Source organism: Musca domestica, unplaced genomic scaffold (assembly GCF_030504385.1).
Source record: "Musca domestica strain aabys unplaced genomic scaffold, Musca_domestica.polishedcontigs.V.1.1 7, whole genome shotgun sequence".
Taxonomy (NCBI): domain Eukaryota; kingdom Metazoa; phylum Arthropoda; class Insecta; order Diptera; family Muscidae; genus Musca; species Musca domestica.
Genome location: NW_026712383.1, coordinates 7571537 through 7592092, shown reverse-complemented (window position 1 = coordinate 7592092; position 20556 = coordinate 7571537). Strand labels below are relative to the sequence as shown.

The following is a 20556-nucleotide window of genomic DNA, read 5'->3' as shown; positions in this document are numbered from 1 at the left end:
GCTTTTTAACTTGTTTCTTTTTGTGTAAGTTCTGGCACTTTTGGGAATTTCAATGGCTTTATTTTTCAATATTTCCCGAATGGAATATTGCGATATGTTCAGCTCACGAGCCATTTTTCGGCCACTGCGACGCGGGTTTCGATCAAGTCGCTTCTTTACTTTTCGAACCATTTCTGCTGATGTTGCTGTTTTCTTCCGTTCACTTTCTTGACGTCGGGCTACGCTACCAGTATCACGGTAACGAGCGATGTTACGAGACACAAAAGATTTATTCACATTTAAATGCTGGAGTCCTCTAACGATAGCCACTTGTGGTTTTCCAGCCAAATATAAAAAAATCACAATATCACGCTTGAATTCCATCACGAATAAATTTTTTTCTGGAAAATTCTCACTTTTTTCTGGAAAATCCTCAATTCTGTACGCTTGTAAATAATATAATGAGCTGTCACTGGAATAATTTTAACAGCTGTCGGACGAGTGGCTTAGAATTGACAGCAGTCTGAAGTTTTTTCATCTCACCCTGTACTTCTTTTCGATTTATGAATAGATTCAACTTACCCATTTTGAAAGCTTCTTCCCTATATAGCGGCTAGTTTGAAGTTTTGATATTACTCTGTGTAAAATCTTAAACTTCATATATTTTTCCTTTCCAGAGGCCTGTTGGGCGTTTCTGACCAAATTACACTATTAGACCTAATTAATATCCTAGCATTTTGATTAGGGGAAAATAAATAATACTCGTCAACTCACCATAGACCAAAAATATACAACCAATTATGGGTGTAGACCTCAGCTTCTATTTCCACAATAGTTTTCGTTGATGAATAAAGGATGATGCAAATTTTTATAGCAGCTCCTAGAAGTAGGCCTCACAAATTTTAAAAATTGTTATTTTTGAATAGATTAACAAAATTGTTTGCATAAGGCCCATTTCCACATCATGGTGGAGTCATATGTAAAGTGATTTTTTCACATTTGTAGCAGACTTGAAATTTAATCGACATTATATTTTATATGTATATTACACCTATACAACGGATATTTAAATATTTTATACACTACAAAGCATCTCCTTTAGGATAATACATTGGTGAAGCGCCTAAAAGTATGTTCCAAAAATGCCTTTATATATGACTAAAAGTGACTTTATATATGACTAACATTATGTGTATAATTGCCTTTATTTTCCCTTACATTTCCATCCATTTTGATCTTCTTTCTTTTCTTACAGATTCAGATCCCCAACATGTAATAGCTTCCATTGTTACCGATTCTGGACATTCTGAATCATCAGAATCTGCCATTACACTAACATCCGATGCGTTATTCATGCAACAGCAGCAATTACAACAGCAGCAGCAGCAGTTGCAACTGCAGCAACAACAACAGTCGCAGCAGCAGCAACAACAAAACAATCAACAGCATTTGCCATCATCTTCCTACCCACCACCACCATCATCATCATCATCTGTTGCAACTCTAGTTCCAGGTGTTTCACTAACGAATGCACAACAAACCTATGGTGGCATTGGTGGTACGGGTGGCAGTGGTGGTGGTGGTGGCGGCGTTGGTAGTGGTGGTGGTCTTTCGGGCAGTATTGGTGGTGGTGGCAGCATTGGTGTTGGTATTATTGGCAGCAATAATTGTGGCACCACCACAACAACATCATCGATTGGCGGGGTAGGAGGTTTAACGACATCGGGTGCCACAGTTCCAGGCCTAGAAATGGGTCATTCAAGAAATTCCAGTAATACTAGTCAAGTAAGTTGGTCAAAGGATATTTACGAACGTTTTAGTATGAATCAAAGGGTTTGGAGGGAGTTCTAACCTACTTCTTCTAAGCAATGGTTTGGTAGTAAGTCCCAATTTACACGTTGAAAGTTTATCACAATTAAAAGTGTGTGTTGCTGGAAAAAGGTAAATATCTGGTCTGTTCCAAAACTGCAAGAATTTAAAAGTTTTCACTACGATAACCGATTTTCCCTTTATGATATCGAGAAAAAATGAAAAACTAGTAGATGGTTAGGTTAGGTTAAAGGATGCGCGATTGTATAAACCATTACTCAGATCCGCGTCTGGCCAAATCATCAGCCGGTTCATGCCCACCAACAGAGTTTGACAAACGATTTAACCTTTTCCAGAGCATTCCTGCATTCCAGAACTGCCATAGATTTAATTGTAAATGAATTTAGAGCCTTCAGGGCCGCTTGACTATTGACATATATAGTCACCAGTTCATTGATTCTATTTGCCTGCAGCTTTATGGCCTTCCTGACAGCAAAAATTTCTGCCTGAAAAACGCTACAGTCGTTGTTTAGTTTGAAGGATCGTTGGATACTTTCACTGTAGACTCCAGCTCCCGTTCCACTTTCCATCTTTGACTGATCAGTATAGACAGCTATACCGTTAAAAGGTGGAGTGTCGCGGGTCCAGATGTCTCTGTTGGGTATATGGATATCAAGTAATTCAAAGCTGTGCCTAGGTGATATATAATCGCTAGCTATAGCATAATTTCCTATGCTTTCCACATACTTGAGAATGACGTAGTGTCCAAAGGGCTGACTCCGCCATTGTCGCAGGGCACACCCAGCAGCTTGTTCCTCTACAAATAAACCTAACGGTTTGAGATGTTGTAGGGTGTCTAGTGCGGATTGGGGTGTGCTCCTAAACGCGCCTGTAATTAGTAGCGATGCAACTCTTTGGACTTTATCAATGCTTTTACTGAAGATTGTGTTCCCTAAGGAGTGCCACCAAACAAGCCTCCCATGGGTTAGAATTGGTCGGACAGTCGTTCTCATATAACCATTTGATTATGTGAAGCTTGAGTCCCCAGCTTTTTCCTATGGAGTTTTTTCAGGAATAAAGTGCAATAAAGCCCTTCTTCGCTCGCTCCTCGATGTTCCTCTTCCAGCTCAGTTTCTGGTCTATGATGGTACCGAGATATTTGGCTTCCGAAACTTAGTCTTAGCATAACACCATCAAGTCTGGAATTTCCACTTCCTTGTAAAGAGTACGAGCTCAGTTTTTGATGGGTTCACGCCAGTCCATTGCAGCGTGCCCATCTGGAGAGTTTAACTAGAGCTCCCTGCATAAGATCTGAAACAGTTAGCGGGAATTTCCCAGCAATCAGCAAGACGACATCATCGGCGAAACCACGACCTTTGTTCCACCGTGTTCCAGTTCGATTAGAAAGTCATTTATCACCAAAAGCCAGAGTAGTGGTTACAGAACCCCTCCTTGCGGGGTGCCCCTAGTGACCGTTTTCCTAACAGAACACTCCCCGATGCTTGAGTTGATGATTCTGCTGCTGAGCATAACATCAATCCAGTCAACTAGGAGTAGTGAAAAAAACTACTAAATTTTTGCAGGTTCTGGAACCGACCAATAACTTTTCCTTTTTTATACGATCCACCATACTATATTAACTTTGTGGTTCCGTTTATAACTCTTCGAAATACTTATACCAGACCCAACAAATTGTATATATTCTTGATCAGCGTAAAATTCTAAGTCGATTTAGCGATGTTCGTCTGCCTGTCTCTTGTAATTATACTATCTTTCGAACGGATTGAGATAGAAGGCTAAAATTTTGCACACGTATTTATTTTGCCAGCAGGCAGGTTAAATTCGTAAATGGGCCATGTAGTAGTCCCCATATAACAGACAGAAAATTGTCTGTGCAGATCCACGTCTTTATATAGGCCCCATATAACGGTACCTCCCAATATTCGGTATTTTGACGATTTTAGCGTCATTATTCACCGGAGTAGTTTCAAGTTACGTATATAGAGTTCGTAATGGATACTACAGCCTATGATAGAAAATTGTCTGTGCAGATCCACGTCTTCATATAACCCCCACATAACGGTACCTCCCAATATTCGGTATTTTGACGTCATTATGCACCGGAGTAGTTTCAAATTGCATATTTAGAGTTCATAATGGAAACTACAGTCTGTGACAGATAATTGAGTATACAGGTCGACGTCTTCGTATAGGACCCATATATCAGTACCTACCTATATTCGGTATTTTCACGATTTTAGGTACAATACTCACCGAAATTGTTTGAGATGTCGTATTTGAAGTTCGTAATGGATGCTACAGCCTATGACAGAAAATTGTCCGTACAGGTCCCCGTTTTGGTATAGCCCCCATATAACGGTACCTCCCTATATTCGGTATTTGGATAATTTTAACTACATTACCACCGTTTATTTCAAGTTTCGAATTTGAATATGGTAATGGCTTATGACAAACAAAACCTATGTAGGTTCACGTCGTAGAAACCCCAATATAACGGCTATATTCGGTATTTTTAAGATTTTAACAGAATTTTTACCTTTTTTATTTTTTTTTTTAATTTCCAAAGTCGGTCCAAATAGTGGAGGGTATTCGAAGTTCGGCCCGGTCGAACTTACTGCTTATTAATTTGTCCTTTTTCCTCTTTTTCCAAGACTCAATTTTCTCTAATCCAAATTTTCTTTGTGTAAATTTTGGCTAACACACAAATAGTTTTCATTTTGGAATGTTTTAAAGTCGTTTTAATATTCTTAGTCCTGCCTTTTTAATAAACATTTCTAATTCTTTTTTTCTCCCACCCATTATAGATGTCAAAAGGTTCCGGTTACAGTAGTTTTTCGCACAGTCAGCATTCTCGTCAAAGTTCTGAGGGTGACTCAGGGCATGCAAGGTAAGCATTGGAAGTTCCATTCCATTATAGCTAAAAAAAAACTATTCCCCACTTAAGTTATATGATTTATTTTTGAAACAAATAGATTATTTAGTATTTTATGTTTCTTTATAGTCATATTTTTCTTTAGTTTTCTGTAGACTATTTTCTTATATAGACAAAACGTTTTACTTTCTTTCCAATTTTTTTTTGCTATGCTTTGGAAGCAAAAAAGCAATAAAAAAAAGAAAACTACAAATCCAAAGAAAGCTAAAAGGGAAACAGGCTCTGTTTCCCCCAACCAAATAAATTTTGTTTAGTTTCTATTTTCTTTTTTCTGTTTCTTCTACTTAAATTCGAAAATCATTCGCAAAACAATAATACAAAACAGCCGACTCTTTACCCCACACTTTTGTACATAAATTACAAAACAGAAACCTAACAGCATAAACAGGAATGTACTAAAACCAAATATTAACCTGATGTGTACTAAAAAGACAACAACTACACAGTCATAAGTTTCTAGACTTTTTGGACACAAGACACACTGCCTTCTAAACATTTTACTAACGAGAATTTTTAAACTCTATCATCAACAACATCAACATATGTCTTCTCTTAATGCCTCTTTTTAACAAAAACTTAAACAAATTAGTTGCCGTAAATAAACATTGAATGTTTATTAAAAAAATATATATTTATATATGTGAATTTTTTGTAAAAGTAAATTAACTTGTTGTAAGACTACTATTTTTTGCTCTAGGTTATATAAATATATTCCTATATTTTAGTAGAAATCCTTAAACAAATTAACAAAATGTTTTAAAAAACTGTTTCTTTGTGCAAGGTTCGTGTTTTTACATTTAGAATTGAAAATTTTTGCTAAATTAAATTTTTGGTTGTAACGAAATTTTTAAAAAGTTAATAAATGATGGATATTTTTGTTATTTTTAGAAGTTTTCTCCAGAAGAACATTAAGGATTGTTTAAAAAGTTTTACACTGCCACCTATTTGTGATGGGTTTAAAGAAAGCGAAATAAGTCTCTCTCCAATACTTAGTATTTACTTTTGAAAGAATTTCTGTATTTTCATAAAATGATTTCAGAAATTTGTATCTAGATCCTGTTAAATATCGACCAAAACAAGGGTTCTTTTAAAATGGAATTTTAAAATAATTCCCTCTCTAATGCTTAACTGTAGAAGGCTTCTTCTTTGGATTGGAAAGAAATGTCTGTATTTTAACGCAATGGTATCACAAATCTGTGCCTAGGCCCTGTTAAATACCGACCTAACGATAAAAAATCCAGTTGTGTCTACTTGTAATGGGTTGTTTTAAAATGGAATTTCAAAATAATTCCCTCTCCAATGTTTAAATTTTCTTTGTGACACCAAATCATGTCTAATAGAACCGGCATTGGCATTTCCCTTGCATTTCTCTAGAAGAAATAAAATTCTAAGCTAAAGGTCGTGGTTGTTTTAGCAACCAGAATTCCACATTCCTTTCGATTTGCCAAGACCTCTCCACATGTTTTCTCCTTTTCCCATTTTGTATCACTGTTGGGTGTTACTGACCAAATTTCACTTTTAGACCTATGATCAATAGGATCAATGGGTGTGTATGTGGGTTTGGCATATTTGCAAAAAACCTGACTCTACAAGGTGTCTGTTCAACTCATTTTGGAATTCTGTATCTATAACAGAGGGCATTGTCTCTCCCTCTTGTAAATGGACTGCTTAACTGTGATTATTAATTTGATTCTGCTTTTTATTCAAAACGGTCAAAAACGATATTCTGTTGCCCCTCAGGGCGCGGTCTCTAAGGATTGACCGTGCGCTGGGCAGACGTTCCGCACACCATCTTGAGCGTAGTTGAGCCAAAAATACCCTGGTTCGTCTAGACAGACGAGGTCCTTCGGCTGCAATGATTTGGGGGTGAGGATGACATTCATACTGAAATGGTAACTACATCTTCGAATGCATCAGTATGAATGCTACTCAGACCTGCCTGGTAGTCTTCATGATCTAAAGTCTCCCTCTTGTATCGTTAGCACGCCTGACTGTCCACCATTTGTGGTTAGGGTGACTCACACATCTTAATCTTGAGGGTACTTTATGATTATTGATGCCCCTCAACCTGGACATTCTCTTTATCCCGCGTGTGCTAAGGATCAATTGCCACGATATGGTGATGGATATTTTTCTCCAGGGATTATATAACGTTTTAAACGTGACCAGAGCGTAGTTTTCTCTACATCCTCAAATGTCAAACGTTGGACTTACAAAAGTATAGAATTTAGAAGACTTTGGTTTCGGTTAGCCGGTTTGGGACATACCCAGAGGAGAAAATCTCAAGCCTCGGTCGAGGGCCGCCTACTCACAAAAAGTATCAAATTTAGAAAACTTTGGTTCGCGTTAGCCGTTGTGGGACACATCGAGAGAAGAAAATCTCAAGACCCGGCCGGAGGCCGTCTTCTTACGAAAAGTGTAAAAATTTAGAAAACTTTGGTTCGCATTAGCCGTTGTACCCCTCGTACCCAGAGGAGAAAATCTCAAGACCCGGCCGAAGGCCTGCTACTTGTTAAACAACAAACAATTGTTAAATTTAGAAAAACTTTAGTTTGTGCAGCCGATTGAACATACACAGAGGAGAATATGTCTGGACCCGAAAAAGGTATTAGCACAAATTGTAGCATTTTGGAAAGGTAAGAGTGCCAGCTATAATTTGGCATAAACTTTGTTGACTCCCATAATGGGCCCTTTTTCGACTTTCTGGGGGTTTCCCAAAAAATCGATAATTTGGCTATAACTTCCGGACGGCTTAAAAGAATCCCATGATGTGACCACTTGCTGGATAGGTATTTTCATAAGCTTTCAAGTGATATTGTATGGGGTAAGTTGGTCCGGGTCCTGAGCCCGGACTCTCGGATCAAAAATCTTGGATCAGGGGTCCCAGGTCCGTCCCCCAAGAAAAAATAGTTTCCCGGAATCCGGGTAAAAATACCTACCTCTGGAAAATTTTTCGAAAAAATCTGAGAGCTTTTACTAAACTGGGGTTGTTCCAAAATCGATATCGACTTTGATTTTAAAGACCAGAATCGAATTCCATTTTTAACAGATTGACTATAAGACTTGCCCAAAAGAGCGACCGTCAGAATTTCTATAATCAAATAATCTATTTATGGAGACAATTTTAGAAAAAAGGTTTTTATGCAAGAGAAATGGCGGGTTTCCAAGTAGTGTCATTTACCACAACTGGTGACAATATAAAAAATATCCATAATTTATTATTAATTAATATTTTTATTTATATTGGCTTTTTTGAATAATTGTTATTTTTTATTGGCTAGATTCTTGTTTTTTTATTGGCTAAAATTCTTTCTTCTATATTCAAACTATTCCGTCTTTTCCTAGTTTTTTCATTTCCGAAAGTTTAAGGTCGCATATTTGCTCCAATTATTATTATTTTTTTCCGAAGCTTCTGCTTGTAATCTGATAATGATGATATTGTAATACGTTGCAGTTTTTCTCAAATTCACTTGATTTTCTGTATTATGCTTTGGCAACCAGTCAAAAATGTAAATTACAAAGTATTTGATGGTGTTCGATTCAATAAGAATGCTGCCTTCCTTTTCTCGCGTCTTTTCCCCCTTTCGTCGTCTTGTTGCCGATAGAAAATGTTGTAAAAGAAAATGTAAATTCTGCGGGTTATTAAAATTTGTTTATGTGCCCCAGTATTTTGTGCTTTGCTTATTATGCGTTTTCTCTAGCACAAGTTTACAGAATCGAATAGAAACGAAAATCCACAAAAATGTTTTTTGAATAATGTGAAAAATATTCAGCAAATTGGCGCCCGAAATTTCTTGGTCTCGGTCTAAGTAAATTCAAAACAAAAAAATAAAATAATAAGATATTGATGATGGTTATGGTTATGGTTTTCATATGTTTAGCAGATTATGATTTATTTTTGTTTGAAAACAAAATTTCAATTGATAGCCAACCATACATTCTTTAAAAAAAAGACAGGAAGAGTGGGTAAGGGGGGAAAACAAATATTCTGACAAAACAACTCAAAATGCTGAAACAAGTGAAATTTTTCTTTTGAAAACAATCATTAACCTCGAATGATGCTCTCACTTGTTTCACACAGCAAATTTATTATTTTAATTTTCAAATATCTTTATCTCCTTACAGGGATTCAAAAACAAAATAAATAAAAGAAGACCTGTTCTTTATAATCTTGAGATTAAATATTAATAAGGTTTTCCTTTTTAGGTTCTTTTTTTAAATTTATTCAAAGAAAATAAAATAATATTTGTGACCTTGAACCAAAACACTCTTTTGCTGGAGGTCTTTGTCAGTATCTTTATTTTTCATATTCTTAATTGAATTCAATCCTAATTGAATAATAAAAACGACCTTGAACCACATGTATTTGCATATTTTCAATGAACAAGCAGTGGAAAGTTTCGTAGGTTTTAGATGTTTTAAAAAGAAATGAGAAAAATTGAAGTTAAGGAATTTGACTACTTGACCCCAAACCTGTAGACGAGCAGAAAAATTGGGGGTTTTCACAAATTGCTTTCAAGGCAGTCATCATCTCAAGTAATAAAGGGTGTCTTTTTAAAAACATAGACTACACCTTCATAGACTATGTTTTATAAAGGACAATTTTCTAAAAAAGATGAAGGTAGTCCTCTTTTATATAAAACATAGTCTTTGAAATCTTTAAATGAATAGATATCAAGGTCGATCAAATTAAATTTTACTAAAATGCCTCTATGGTAACCTTTTCGACTCCGAGTAGGTCTTCATAAAAAATTGTCTCTATGTCCGGATATCTTCAGAATATTGCTTTAAGGCTGTCCTTCTCCTACAGAATTAGATTTAGTCCTTTTTTTTCTAGAAAAGGTTGTGAAATTATATTTAATCCCAACAACTGTTAAGTTGCCAAAGACTAAACTCTAAAATAGTTAAAGACAACTATATACAGCAGAAAGGTCATATTCTTTGGTAAAATGATTTTCCTCCCTTTAATTGGAGTCCCTTCTCTTGGAAGGAACCTGGGTTTTTCTCAAAGAAGTTCGTGCTATCTTCGTAAAAAAGTTTTCTTATTGAAGGGCTGTAGGTGTTCTCAGAGAAGATTTGTAGGACTTCTCATTTAAGAGCTGCAGGTCTTCTCAAAGAAGAGTTGTTGGTCTTCCCATTTAAAATCTGTAGGACTTCTCAGGGAAGAGTTATACGTCTTCTCAGAGAAGAGTTGTAGGTCTTCTCAGAAAAGAGCTGTAGGTCTTCTCAGAGAAGAGTTATAGGTCTTCTCAGAAAAGAGCTATAGGTCTTCTCATAGAAGAATTGTAGGTCTTCTCAGAAAAGAGTTAAACGTTTTCTCAGAAAAGAGATGTAGGCCATCTCAGAAAAGAGCTGTAAGGCTTCTCAGGGAAGAGCTAGCGATCTTCTCAGGGATGAGCTGGAGATCTTCTCAGAGAAGATCAGGAGATCTTCATATTTTTTTCATCAAATGATTTGCCTCCCTTTCATTGAAGTGCTCTTGATCTTCTCACAGAATTGCTGTAGGTCTTCTCTTGGAAGAAACCTGGGTTTCTTCTTATAGAAGTTCGTGCGGTCTTAAAAAGTTTTCTCAGAGAAGGCCTTCTCAGAGAAGAGCTGTAGGTCTTCCCAGAAAAGAGTTGTAGGTCTTCTCATTTAAGAGTTGTAGGTCCTCTCATTTAAGAGCTGAAGTTCGTCTCAGAGAAGAGTTGAAGGTCTTTTCAGAAAAGAAGAGCTGGAGATCCTCTTAGAGAAGAGCTGTAGATCTTCTCAGAGAAGAGTTGTAGATCTTCTCAGAGAAGAGTTGTAGGTCTTCTCAGAGAAGAGTTGTAGGTCTTCTCAGAAAAGAGTTGTAGGTCTTCTAAGAGAAGAACTGGAGCAAGAGCAAGATCTTCTCAAAGAAGAGCCTGAGATCTTTTCAGAGAAGAGCTGGAGATCTTCTCAAAGAAGAGCCTGAGATCTTCTCAGAGAAGAGCTGGAGATTTTCTCAGAGAAAAGCTAAAGATCTCCTCAGAGAAAAGCTATAGATCTTCTCAGAGAAGAGCTGGAGATCTGGATGATTTCTCGCAGAAGACTTGGAGCTCGTCTTCTAAAGGAAGACTTGGTCGTAGCCTTTTAATACAAAACTTCAAGGCTTCGAATCAAGTAGATGACCCCGATTGTTCTCTGCTCTACAGTAAATTAGCTCGAATATGACATTCTCACTACAGATAACCTCAGTTGGCCTCTACTGTAGAGTCTATCTACTGTAAAGTTGATGACCGCTGGTGACATCTACTGTAGAGTATATGACCTCCGAGGACATCTACTGTAAAGTTGATGACCTGCAGTAGATTAGATGACCTCCGTTGACATCTACTGTAGATTAGATGACCTCCGTTGACATCTACTGTAGAGTAGATGATCTCCGGTGACATCTACTGTAGAATAGATGGCCACAGGAGACATCTACTGTAGAATAGATGACCACAGGAGACATCTACTGTAGAGTAGTTGACTTCCGGTGACATCTACTGTAGAGCAGGTGTCCACCGGTGACATCTATTGTAGAGTAGATGACCTCCGGTGACAAATACTGTAGAGTAGATGACCACCGGTGACACCTACTGTAGAGTAGATGATCACCGGTGACACCTACTGTAGAGTAGATGACCTCCGGTGACCTCCACTTAAGAGTATATGGCCTCAGCTGGCATCTACTGTAGAATAGATGATCTCAGGTGACATCTTACTGTCCTCGAATATCAACTTCTCTATAGTAGTTGTCAGCAGATATCATTCACTCTATAATAAAAGATTTGGAGTGACCTCGACTAAACGATGTAATCTTTTAAGAACCTGACATTCTTTATGTACAACTTTTATGGATTTCTCTCATAAACATTTTCTTGAAAATTGAGACGAGGCTACCTCGTACCCTACATAAATCAATTATTTTTTATATGGTGGTAGTGTGAATATTTTTTAATTGTTTTTTAAATAATTTTTAACCTTTTCCCCTTCTCTTGTATTGTTTATATATCTCCCCTCTTGGTGGTTTTTTGGATAGCTGAACAAAAAACTTTTTTATATAGTAATCCTTTGTTTATAGTGTTTATATTTTCCTTTTAATTTTTATTATTTCTTAGATTTTAATTTAATTGTTTTATATATTTTTTATTTTATTTTTATTTTTTTACAAATTATTTGTGTTAACAAATAAAAAAACAAAAACAACACCCAAAAAATCCAAACCTTCACTGCACCCAAAAAAAAAAAACAAATAAAAAAATGGTAAATGGTACAAAATCCTCCTTTCCCATATCAAAATCAAACCAAACCATCAATATTCTCTGAACAAATCCGAACAACAACACACTTAGATTCAGCAAATCCGTTTCTCTTCTGAATAGACTTAATCAGAGAGCTATGAATGCTATGCGCTTGCATATATCCACTTTAAAATATCACAATGCCCCGCCAACTATATTGGACACTGGAAGTGGTGGATTGACAACTACGGGTGTTGGAACTGCTGGCGGTGGTGGTTTAATGGGCATTGCTGTGATAAATATCGACGAAAACGATGAATTGGCCTTCCAGACACCCAACTGTTCCGGACGCGAAGATTTCGGAGTGGAAGATTTCCGAACACCTTTGAATGAAATGCCCTCACCACCACCCTTATCGGCCAATTCGGTGTATAGTATGAACTATTTAAACACACCCTCGCCCACATATCGTAGCGTTAATAGCAATAGCCAATATGGCTCACGCGATTCAGATCTCAATCAACGTGGAACCGGTGACAGTGAAAGTGAAACTGCCGATGATTCGGGATTGGATGAGAATTTCCATACACCTCGGGTGGCAAAAATCAAGTCAATGGAGAATCTTTCCATTTTGGAAATGGAATTCCACAAGGCTTCCCAGGAATTGGATCGTAATTCACCGCGACGTCTGAAGCTGCTGGCCGAGAGGGAACGCATGCAAATGCCAAAGATGAAGTCGCTGAACAATCTCTGTTTCGATGATTACTCGGAGGAACAAGTGAGGGCTGAATTCCAGCAGATACGGGAACAACGGTTGGAAGAGAAATATCGCTTCAATTTACAACATCGCAAGAGTTCGACGTCGTCGACAAATTCCGGCAAACTGTTTGTCAAACATACCAAAGTGGGCAATGCCAAGTTCATTGGCAACGAGTACGACTCACCCCAACCGCAACCCCAACCTCCCCCAACCATTGTACATTTTCCCATACAGAAAATGCGCTCAATGGGCACGATACCGGATGTGGTAACGGAACGCATTGAACCGGATCCATTTTTAACACCAACCTCCGGCCGGAGACCGAATTTCCCCCTGGAGACCCAATCGGCCGAGAAAGCTGCTGTGCCAACCTATGCCATGACTCGTCTACTCAACTATGATTGTGTAGATGGAGCCCATACACCACAAAATCATCAATCGCATAGCTCTCTCAATGAGCTATGTCCGCAGGATCGTATGGGTAAATTTATGCTAACCCAACCGGCGGCGGATGCTTCGTTTATGTCACGCACCCCCTTCGAACGGGCCTATCGCCGCACTCTCATGAAAAGTTCAACACCCTTTCGCCAGTCGTTTGGTTTGGCCCAATACAACAGTGAGCTGGTCGGCGCCGAAAATTGTGTTGCAGCGACCAGACATTCCAATCACAATGCCGGCGTTTATGAGTTAATGAGGTTCGTAAATGCTAGAAAAGTCCATACGTTTTTATCCGTATTCTTCTTCATGGTAGTGTTTCAAAACGTTTTGCCTCACGAAAAATTGATTTTTCTTGAAAAATAGATTTTTACGAGTAGTATCAAAATAAGAGAGAGACACGACAGCACACACATTTTCAAATACTCTTAATAATAACACTTAGTTTTATGTATCTCTTTAAGACAAACTTTTGTCATTCTCTTGAACAAATTAGATCAGTGTTTGTTTTTGGGAGAGAGAGAGAGAGAGAGAGAGAGAGAGAGAGAAAGAGAAAGAGAGAGAGAGGGAATTCTTGGTGGCTTTGAATGAAAAGAAAGGCATCACTCAATTAAAAATGAATGATAGCGTGAAGAGAATAAAGAGCTCCATCAGCACCGTTCACAGAGAAAATGGTAAAGGGGGAGAGAAAAAGCCATAGATGGTCAAATTTGCACGCTAGCGTTTGTGTCTCTTTTTCTCTGTTGCAATTGAAACATCAATAAACAGACATAATCGCATTTCCAATAATTGTTTGAAAATCATTAAAAAAGTTAAAATTCGGCACCGGAAAATAATTTTAAAATTCTCTTAGAATTTCGCCCATCTATGATAAAGGATATGCGTTAATTTTAGGTACTTATTTCTGAGCTGGTACCAAAGATCATTGTTGTGGAGTGTATACTACGCATATGAGGGACTTAAAAGCCAAATCGGATAAAACATATATATGAGGGATATAGCTATTCCGATTTTCACAAAATTCGAAGTACTTGTTTCCAGTCGGAATTGTCAAGCCTCAGTTCATTTGGGCTTATACTATATATTTGGTGAACAATAAACCCGATATCGGATATATATGGGAGCTATATCGAAATCTGACCCGATCTCGATAAAATTTGGTAGAGGTATTTTTGATCTAATGCCCGGTATCTAATATCATTTTGTGGAGTGCATATTTCGCATGTGAGAGACTTAAAACCCCAAATCGGATGAAAAATATATATTATATATAATCTGTACTGATTTTCACCAAATTATCTCTGAACCGATTTTCACCAAAGTTGATGAACTTACTTCTAGACAGAATCCGGTGCATTTGGTGCACAGTTAACCCGAAATCGGTTGAAGATTTATGGGAGCTATATCTAAATTTGAATCGATTTTCATCAATGTCAATAGGGTTCGACCGTGGGCCAAACAAATAGTGTTCGGAAATTTTCATCTCAATCGGATAATAATTGCGACCTGCATTTTGTTCCCAAAAATACATGGACAGACGGACGGACCGACGGACAGTGATTCTGTGAAGATCCTCAAAAGTAACTATGGGTCTATCTCGCTTCCTTCTCCATATTACAAACAAATGCACAAAGACATAATACCCTTACTGAAGCTGCTGGCCGAAAGGGAACGCATGCAAATGCCAAAGATGAAGTCGCTGAACAATCTCTTTTTCGATGAAGCGATATTTCTTTTACCACTATGCTGTGTAGGGTATAAAAAGAAGTTTCTCTCATGGAAATTTTATGTAAAGTTATACACTCCCGCAAAAGCACCCCTCTATTGTCAATATATGTCAATGAATTCCAAATGATTTCAAAATGCACCCCTTATTCTCTTAAATCATTTCAATTTCAAACGAATTCAAGATCTCTCCCACTTTTCTTTGAAACACTGTTAAAGATTTCTTTCATTATAAAAGTGTTATAAGCGCCCTCCCTCTTTCTCCCTCTCTCTTTTCTTCTTTTTCATAATATCGTAGATAATAACTAAATTGGCTTATATGGTGTTGGGAGCTTTCGCAATTGTTCTCTCTCTTTGTCTCCTCCTTACTTTCATGTAATTTTAAGGCTTGTATTGGTTAGAAAATATTGTAGCATACTTTTAGGCTAAATATAATACCTAGAAGTCTAATTAATATCCTTGGCTTAGTAACAGCACCTACTAGAACATTCTTTATGGATACAGCACTGACATATATCAATTTACTAACACTGTTTTGAAAGTTGAGTTGTGTTCTTACATCGTTTTTTGATTAACACAGAAAAACGGGTCCTTAAGGTGTTCCACATTTTTTGACCATTGGAGATGATATGATGGTTTAAGTAAAAAATCATTAATGGATTTCCAAATATCTCACTCCTAGAATATTGGCAGAAGTTTTGAAATACGCTAAAAATTACTTCACTTTGTAATGATATCTGAAAAGGCGCCATCTATTTGTATGATAAACAATCATAAGAATTTTGAGGTTTTTATTAAATTTTTGATTAGGGCCCCTATTGAAACAAAGACTTAAGATGTAATGAGACATTTTTAAACCCGTAGCCATATGGCTAAAGACGGTAAATATAATTTGATGTGGCTAAAACGTGCCTCATCTAAATAAAGGTTTTAGACCCTAGGTCTCTTTGGACGATGTCCGTCCGTCTGTCTGGCTGATGTGCACGATAACTCTTGAAGAGAGTATTTGATTTCATCCGAACTTGTTACATCGTAATATTATTGTCAAACTTATATCAAGCTCGAAGATGGGCAATATCGGTTCACTTCTTTTGATACCTCCCCCCAAAAATATCAAGATTTTCGAAGACAATAATTAACTGCACAGTAAGATGAAGGATAGTCCGATTTTGCTCCAACTTTGCAAATCCTAATATTTGCATCAGTACTAGGTCATGTGGAGAATATCGATCCACTCGATCAAGTACCTCTCCCACAAAAGGCCAAAATTTTGAATAATTATAACTCTCATGAAATGTGATGTAAGTGTCCCCCACAAAGGGTCAAAATTTTGAAAATCCGTGAACTCATAAAACACGATCTTAACATACGATTCCATTCAGACATCTCAATATGTCTATCAACACAAGATATGTTATAAAGATGGTAGATATCGGAACATTCCTTCTGGTATCTCCCCCACAAAGGGTTGAAATTTTGAATAAACAAAATGATCATAAAATCCGTAATAAGCATCTGGTTCTCTTCAAATTACCCACATCACAATATTTTTATTAACCCAAGGTCTGGTGTAAAGATGGAATATATCGGATCACTCCTTCTGGTACCTCCCCCACAAAGGGTCAAAATGTTGAGAATCCATGAAGCTCATAAAACGCGAAATTAACATCCGATTCCATTCAGTCTTGGTACATCTCAATATTAGTTAAGATGGTACAGATCGGGCTATTTTTTCTGGTACCTCCCCCACATAGCGTTCAAGTTTTTTAAAAACAAAACGCTGAAAAAAGCGACATTAACATCCCACTCTCTCTAAATTTCACACATCCAAAAATGTTTGCTAAAGCAAGATCTGTTGTGAAGGTGATATATATCTGCCAACCCCTTCTGGTACCTCACGCACAAAGGGTCACAACTTCCAATACTTATATCTGTCATAGCTTGCGAAAGAAATCGGTGATTCTTTACATTGCTATATATAAATACTTCTATCAACCAGAAACCTGAGATGAATATGGAATTCATGATTTCGCATAAAATTGGAAATAAATGTTAGATTTTCTTGTAATTTTACCCATACTAATATTTTTATCTCACGCAAATTTTAACATTATCTAAAAATTATCACATATTTCATCTAAAGTGAAGCAAGTAACCAATACAGTCCAAACCTGGCACGTCGCCAAATTTATTTAGTTCCGATACGAAATGGACAATATTGGTCCATTTCTTCGGAACCTAATCCATAGAAGGTCAACAATTTAAATAATCATAACAGAAGTCAAAATATAATTGAACATTGGCAGAGGGTCGGAAAAAACCGACTGACACTTTTTAACTTGTTTGTTGAAGAAATAAACTAAGCTTATGTTGAAAATTATACGTTGGTACAAGGTACTAATTCCCAAATATTGAATAGGAAAAAAATGGCGTCATCTCTTGAGCAAATATTAAAAGGTACATTAAGATTGGCATACTTGTAGGAAGCTATTAAAATTTTTGGATTGGGTTCACTACTGGAGGAAAGAAGAAACACGTAGTAAGGATATGGAATTTTTTTTTTTTTTTTTTTTTTGAAAAGCACCATATATGAGGAGTTATAAAAATATAAATTAATTGTTTGCTGATTACACAAAATCAATGGACCGAAAAATTGATTTTTTATTATGGGATACATTTCAAAACTATGCTACGTGTATCGGTCGATTTTTAAAATCCACCTCTCCATTTTAAAATACTAAAAAATGTCTTCAGTTTTTTATTCACATTGTTTGTTTTGTCTTGAGTTATAAATTGTTATTTTTGTTATTGTTGAAATTAAAATTTACTTTAATTCTTTGTTGGGTTCATGGTTATTTGTTTATTTTTATTAATTTCTAAAAATAGAAACTCACCACTCAGCTATTGGCTTTTTTATTATTTTATTTCTTTTTTCATTGTTTGATTTTTTTTCACCCCTTAACCAGTATTCTCTATGCCTTTAAACCAGATTTTTGTTCCTGTATTTTCCATTTCGTACCTTGACACACTGCACCATACTCACTATAACAACACCATCTATCGTTCATTGTTCACCAACGAGTGTCCTTCTAATGTCACACTGTATATTGTTTAAAAATATCGAATACCTTGACAATAGTATCTGTCAGCTGTATCTGGTTTTTTGCGTTTATCTGGCAATGGCTGGAGGAAAAAATTGAATTTTTTGGGTTGGGATTTCTTAAAGGATGTTGCAAATAAAAAAAAAACGGAATGGAATGGCTTCATTAAATCATTTTACAGACAAAACATGTGTTGAAAATTATCCTCTGGGAAAGCATAACTGATATACTAAATGAAGAAGTGCAATTTTAAAGGATATTTTCAAAAAGGGGAAATAATTCCAATGATATTACAGAGGCAGAAGCAGAAAATTACCATTTCTGTATTTTTTTTTAATATTTTTCCTAAAGGATAATAAAATATTGTGGACTTTTCTCAGACCTTTGTTGCGCAATCTGCATAAGGATATTTTGAAATACGCTTAAGAAAGAAATATTCCTCTTGACCTCTTTGGATACTCAATTGCTGACATAATCGTATATTTACCTTCATATCGATATTTTTCATATCGATATTTTTAACACCAACTATGGAAATTACCGAGGCGGAAAGCATGAGAGTCTCTCTAAAAGAAAAACTACATGAACCTAAATGTGAGAACACATAGAACAAGTTTTTTTACTAGCTTAAGTCGTCGACTGGCCTCTTTGTAAAAGAACAAAGGAGCTTAGGTAGAACAAGTATAAATTATGGACCGAAATTGAACTATGTCATCTTAAAACTTTTTATACCTTCAGCCATATGGCTACAGAGGGTATATATCATTTGATTTGGCCAAAACGTGCCTCATCGAAATAAGGGTTTTAGACCCTAGGTCTCTTTGGACCAAATCCGTTTCAGGACATTTGGAATCTGGATGGTGCGCACGATAACTCTCGAAGGGAGTATTCGATTTGATCCAAACTTGATGCATCGTAATATTATTGTTAAACTTAGATCGAGTTCAGAGATGGGCAATATCGGTACACTCCTTCTGGTACCTCCGTCACAAAAGATCGAAATTTTCAAACAAAAAAAATATATTTTATTGCACAGAAGGAGAAACGATAATCCGATTTTGCTTCAAGTTTGCAAATCCTAATATTTGCATCAGTTCCAGGTCAGGTGCGAAAATGGACGATGTCGATGTACTACATTAAATACCTTCCCCACTCTTATAAAATGTGATGTGAGAGTCCGATTGTCTTCAAATTAAACACATCACAATATTTTTATTAGTGAGGCGTGAGGATGGACAATATCGGTTCACTTCTTCTGGTACCTCCCCACAAAGGGTCAATATTTTAAATAGCCATGAAGCTCCTAAAAAGATAAATTAACATCCGATTCCATTCAGACTTGGCAAATCTCAATATTTGTATCAACTCAAGATCTGTTATGAAGATGATAGAGATCGGACCATTTCTTTTGGTACCTCCCCCACAGAGGGTCAAAAGTTTGAATAGCCATGAAGTTTTTAAAACGCGAAATTAACACCCGATTACATTCAGACTTGATACATCTCAGTATTTCCATCAGCACAAAATCTGTTATAGATATGGTAGAGATCACACCATTTCTTCTGGTACCTCCCCCACAAGGGGTCAATTTTTTTGAATAGCCATGAAGCTCATAAAACGCGAAATTAACATTCGATTCCCTTCAAATTTCACACATCCCAATATTTTTATAAATCCAAGATCTGGCGCTAAAATAGAATATATCGGTCCACTCCTTCTGTTACCTCCCCCTACAAAGGGTCAAAATTTTAAATAATCATGAAGCTCGTAAAACACGTAATTAACATTCGATTCCCTTCAAATTTCACACATCCCAATATTTTTATAAATCCAAGATCTGGCGCTAAAATAGAATATATCGGTCCACTCCTTCTGTTACCTCCCCCTACAAAGGGTCAAAATTTTAAATAATCATGAAGCTCGTAAAACACGTAATTAACATCCGATTCCATTCAGACTTGGCACATCTCAATATTTCTATCAACACAAGATCTGTTATAAATATGGTAGAGATCGGACCATTTCTTCTGGTACCTCCCACACAAAGGGTCAACATTTTGAACAACCAAAACGATCATAAAATCCGAAAAAAACATCTGGGTCTCTCTAAATTACACGTGTCACAATATTTTTATTAACCCAAGGTCTGTTGTGAAATGGGATATATCGGCGCACTCCTTCTGGTCCCTCCCCCACAAAGGGTTCAAAATTATGAAATACAAAACGCTCATAAAACTCGAAATAAACATCCAACTGTCTTCAAATTTCACACAACCTGTTGTGAAGAAGATATATATCTCGAACCCTTTCTGATACCTCACTTTATAAAGGGTCAGCAGTTTAAATAATCATAACTCAAAGCTAGGGGTATATATCTGACGGCAAAACCGACTGATACTATTTAACTTGTTTTAAATCTCAGTAAAAATATTTCGAAAAATATTTCGAAAAATATTTCGAGAAATAAACCCTTCACATTATATTAAAGAAAATGAAAAAATATCCAAACATATTTGGGTCAAAGTAAATTTTTTCACAGCCAATAACGATGCAAGAAAATTACTT

General features: G+C 36.5%; 1 protein-coding gene across 5 annotated transcripts in view; it reads left to right on the top strand.

Annotated features, from left to right (window-relative positions):
- The window catches only part of LOC101897284 (probable serine/threonine-protein kinase DDB_G0267686), a 182479-nt gene that overhangs the window by 148579 nt on the left and 13344 nt on the right, over window positions 1–20556 (top strand). For 3 of the 5 annotated variants that reach the window (XM_059130131.1, XM_059130132.1, XM_059130130.1), the window contains exons 5-7: window positions 1235–1764; window positions 4614–4696; window positions 12082–13425. In XM_059130131.1, coding sequence (XP_058986114.1) covers window positions 1235–1764; window positions 4614–4696; window positions 12082–13425 — 1957 coding nt within the window. The remainder of the gene's footprint in view (window positions 1–1234; window positions 1765–4613; window positions 4697–12081; window positions 13426–20556) is intronic. The other 2 variants (XM_059130133.1, XM_059130134.1) reach the window with 2 other exon arrangements.